We start from the raw sequence: 5,127 nt of genomic DNA on the forward strand, positions 1-5,127 counted from the left end.
TACGGTGATAAAAAATCAAGGAAGCATTTATTTTGAAAACTGGCGTTGCAATTTCTTCACCTTATCAATCTACAAGTGTGCGATTTTTAAAATCAATATTAGCTGAGAAATCGTGCGCGCAAGATTTTTGACCCAAATGCCAACAAATACTAAAACAATTGTCGCAAGGAGAAAAATGTTGTTAGAACTGAATCTCCAGTTGTCTGAGAAGTGTAAAGGTGTGGGGAATCCAATGGCCTGGTACATTTAGAGGTCAGATCAACCGTTCAGACAGTATAAGGGGCTGAAAAAGTATGTAATAATGGCAAATCTCTAACCCCCCCCACCTCCTTTCTGCTGACACCTTCATAATCATCCTTATGTTTACTTAAGTTTAGTCTCGGTGTAAGTAAAGTATGTAAGGTATCATCTCCTAATAAAAGAAGAAATATGAAGAATTCGTAATGGTGGTTCCAGACCCTTTGTAGGTTACGAACCGAATTCTTCGCAATAGAGTAGCATTTTTAGGGGTCGGGAAGTAAGTGTGAATGTGCATTTGCCCCGTGTCAGTCAGTCGCCATATGGGCCCACACTCACCCTGGAGTCCTCGTCCACCACCTCCGACAGCAGCCACTCGTCGGCCAGGCCGCAGGGCAGGCCTACCCGTACGGCGCGCAGCACGTGGTCGGCGTTGGCGGCCAGCTCCATACGCGCCGCCTCCTTGAGCTCCGCCACGGAAGCGCGAGCGCGCAGCGCCAGCACCAGGTCGCGGACCTCCTCCCAAAAGCAGCGCACGCGCACCGGCATGAGGCGCCCCTGCGCGAGGCGTGCGAGAGCGGGTTTAGCTTCAGGGTAACTTTAGGCATGAGATAAGGTAAGGGGATATATATGACAAAAACAAATTTACACACTAAGAAATATCGACAGCACTGTAAAGACTCTATGTCACGATAACGGAAATAACATGGCTAATTTTAGTACGGGTGAGTGTCGTCATGAGTTTTTTCGTCACACGATGAGGGTTTTCTCGTACCGGTGACGAAAAAACCCATGACGACATCCCTGTACTAAAAATTAGAAATGGTATTTTCGTCATCGTCACAAAGAATTTTTAGAGTGAACAATAGCAACAGTTTTAGGCGGGCAGACTTGTAAAATACAAGGGTTTTGGGTAAACATTCACTTCACTCTAAAAAAACAGTACAGAATTCTGTAACTTATGACGCAGTCTCTGTCAACTCAAATGTGTACATAGTACACATTAAAGAAAGTGTACATGGCATGTATGCTTTAATTAATGTGTACATGACTATGTACACATTCATAAATGTGTACATGCCCATGTACACATTTATAAATGTGTACATGCCCATGTACACATCTTTTAAAATGTACATTCAACCGTTAGTATATATACCATGTACACATCTTTTAATGTGTACATGCCTAACAAAAACCGAGCGAGCGGTGACAATCTAATTGGTCCCAAAATGATCAAACGAACAAGAACCAACTTTTTCTTCGAACGAACCGAACGATGCTGTATTGAAATTGGATCCGAACACTTTGGAAACTCAAGTGGGATAGTTATAAGTGCAATACCAGGAGTATCACAGTTACTGTAGTACCATAAATATATCACACTTCTAAATGTACTGCACACATTACACTTGAAAGCGTGATACATGTATGGTATAACAGTATTAAATGTGATCACTGTAAATAAAAGTTAAAGTTTTGAACAAAAATCTGTCTAAATAGTTTGAAAATCATAATTAAAACCGGAATTAAATAAATCGACACGGAGCGATACTGCATAGTTCTGTTCCATCGGAACTATTCCAAGGAACAAAACGAAAAGGAACGGAACTAAACAAAGAACAAAACCTCAGCGAACAAAACTGAGAAAAACTCGCAGGAGTAAAACTGTGTTCCGATTCGGTTATTTTTGTTCATAAGAGTTAAACATAGTTCCTTTCTTTTGGTGACGTCATTGGAAGAATAAAACGTTTCGGTCCCTCGGGTATAGTGCCTACTGTGTGACCTGTCGCATTCGCGCGTGTGTGTACTTCTGCGTCCAGGCTTCTACGTGCTTCTGTGTTTGTGCGTGCGCGCGCTGTAGCCTCAAAAATAAGTAAAGCCCAGATAAACTAAATTCAAGTTATTGTTAACCGCTCCGGCAAGCCAGGTGGTAGGTTGGGAGGGTACGCTTTGACTTAAAAGTCCTCAAAAGAAATATGGGCGCCAGGTGACAAGTCACCGTCAAAGGAAAAGGCTACTAGTAGGTCTTCAATGGTTTAACAATAACAAAAAGGCTTTAATAACAATGTAACAAACAGCAGTATTACAGGGGCACAATAGCACTGAGAAGCGAACTCAAAATCACAAGTTCAAGACAACTAAAACTAAGAACAATAAGTTCTAATCACTCAAAGAGGATAGAGGCAGACAGCCACACAAATATTAAATTAAAATCAGAGAGGACCAGCCTCTAGCCAGAGCAAAACACGCTCCGTAAACTCAAGTAAAACACGGCTCTAAATCACAGCCGAACACTCAATTAATAGAACAATAAAGTTCCAACTCAAACTCTCTCAATCTCAACTCAATGTAAATGGTTCAAATGCAAACCAACATTATCAAAATAGTTCTAGCAAAACTAGAGAATTCAGAACATTAATAACTAAGTTAGAAGATCATAAAGATCCAAGCAGAACCCACATCGGTTCTATAAAATACTGCAGTAAAACAGACTAGTTGCAGCATACAAACAAAAATACATGAATGCAGGGAAATAATCTTGACGCATGATGTACAGCAGTAATCCTCAAGAAATCACCGTAACGGGAAAGAATGGCAAAGCCAAACAAATCATGAACACATGGAAACATAACCATGAAACACATGTGGCGGTTAAAATATAACCTAGAACCCTGCAACAAGAGACAAACACGGACACTCAGTATACCAGACATTGACCAGGAATTAAATCAGTTCTTCTGAGGCATAATATCAACTCACCGATATGGTGTAAAATAATCACTGGGATCCATTCAGGCATCACAACAGTGGACATCGAGTTCATCACAAACAGTTCCTAAAATGCGACATTCCCATCAATAAATCTCTTCATAAATAATAAATCTCAAGATCAATCCTTCACTAACTCACCAGAGCATTATAGATTGTGAACCAGCACAAATAAAAGATAGGCTCGGAACATCAAAATAAAACCACCTGTGGCAAAGCACATGGGAAACCAGAGGTTAGGCGGGCCATCCATACATCACATCTCAGAAATATCGATTTATATCAATGTGGCACTCACCAACTTTTCTCCAGATAAAATATCCATGCTATAAAGCATTAAAATCCATCCCGTACGATCTCAACTCAAACCAAAATCAAGATGATTGAGGATAACTACTTGCACTCCTGCACTCACGTCATTCTCACGGAACGGCTAACCGGAAACTAACTCTCCGCTCTCTGGCCTCTCCAGAACGTTCCCGTGGCTGAGCGCGCCAAAAGGACCAGTATGGCAAACTGTCATGGCCGCTTAGCGCGCCAATCTCCAATATGAGAAACAGACATGGCGGCACTCCGCGCCAAATTCAAATGATATGAGAAACGTCACGAGGAGGGAAGGGTGGGAAATTCAAACTCGAGCGCACAAGCGCGAAGCTTAAAACTGAACCGTTAGGCGCCTCAATTTAAAAAACCAACGGTCACCTTAGACTACGGACAGAGATAAAATAAAATGGAAGGAAAAACCAACCAGTAACGAATAGTGATCGTTACAGCGCGTGCATCTGCTCTGCGCACGCACATAACACGCACGGATCTACGCACGCACGTGACAGGCACGTATCTACGCACTCACGTGACACTCTCGCAACACGCACGCATCTGCGCACGCAAGTGACACGCATCTGCGCACGCACGCGACACGCACGCGACACGCACACGACACGCACGCGACACGCACGCATCTGCGCACGCGACACGCACGCATCTGCGCACGCGACAGGCACGCATCTGCGCACGCACGCGACACGCACGCGACACGCAAGTGACACGCACGGATCTGCGCACGCATCTGCGCACGCAAGAGACACGCACGCAAGTGACACGCACGCAAGTGACACGCACGCAAGTGACACGCACGCGACACGCACGCGACACGCACGTGCACTGTAAAAAATAACGGTCTATATACCTACGGTGAAATAACAGCTTGGATTTTACAGCATGGTAACGGTACGGTATGATCACAGCGCCTCACCGTTATTTTAAACCGTAGAATGTGATTTCAGTTATAATAATAATAACACGGTTAAAATAAAGGTGAGGCGCTGTGATCACACCGTACCAGGTACGGTCCAAGACAGGCGCGGATCCAGGGGGGGGGGGGCAATGCGGGCAATTAGGTTAAGTAACAACAAAAATGTAAATTTGTAAATGAATTATTAAAAGTTCGTCAAAAGTTCACGCATTTTCCAAAAAGTTCGGAACTTTCCTAGTTCAGATATTTTCGTTTCTAGACTGTTTGGATTTCAAATTTTCCAGACAGTCCGGGGTTCAAATTTTCCAGTTAATTGTTTGGAAATTTTCAACAAAACTTACAGTGTGGTATTGCACTTAAAACTGTTGGACTGCATCACACTTGAGTTTCTAGGGCACGAACAATAATTACGACTTTAAGTTCGCTAATCAATAAAAAAAGATATCCATGCTGGTTTACACAATTCCGTTTTCCTACGAACATTTGTCCGAGTAGGACTCGAACATTTAGAATATGAACACCTGCTGTTCGTGTTCGAGCGAACACGAAACAGCTATGTTCGTTCGAGCTCGATCGATACAATTTGAGAATAACTTCAGAAATCCTCACTCAAACAGAGCGGGGTTTTCTAATTATCACTCAAATAGAGTGACATTTCTTAATCTATTGCTCTAATCGAGCGAGGAAACCAAACCTCGCACTCCAGAGTGCGAGGAAATTTGGTGCAAATTCTCGCCCTCCAGAGGGCGAGAATCCTTGCTCTAGGATTTCAAATGTTTGAGGAAAGCTTCTTTGTTCTGGCCTCAAATTTTGAGGTCTGCTCAACCAATTAGGAAAAATCCCTCCTTTTTGAGGAGACTTAC

At 43.0% G+C, this 5,127-nt stretch overlaps 1 protein-coding gene and 1 long non-coding RNA gene across 2 annotated transcripts in view; both read right to left on the reverse strand.

Moving 5' to 3' along the window:
* Positions 1-5,127, reverse strand: part of LOC113214253 (uncharacterized) — a 23,764-nt gene that overhangs the window by 10,857 nt on the left and 7,780 nt on the right. The window contains exon 3 of the mRNA XM_052274223.1: positions 577-795. Within this exon, the coding sequence (XP_052130183.1) occupies positions 577-795 (219 nt within the window). The remainder of the gene's footprint in view (positions 1-576; positions 796-5,127) is intronic.
* LOC113214254 (uncharacterized) lies at positions 2,103-3,775 on the reverse strand. Its single transcript, XR_003303803.2, has 4 exons — positions 3,308-3,775; positions 3,151-3,216; positions 3,001-3,076; positions 2,103-2,912 (listed from the first exon to the last, which is right to left on the reverse strand). It is a non-coding gene; the product is annotated as an uncharacterized LOC113214254 (long non-coding RNA).

Source organism: Frankliniella occidentalis, unplaced genomic scaffold (genome assembly GCF_000697945.3).
Source record: "Frankliniella occidentalis isolate FOCC.00 unplaced genomic scaffold, Focc_3.1 Scaffold356, whole genome shotgun sequence".
Lineage (NCBI taxonomy): Eukaryota > Metazoa > Arthropoda > Insecta > Thysanoptera > Thripidae > Frankliniella > Frankliniella occidentalis.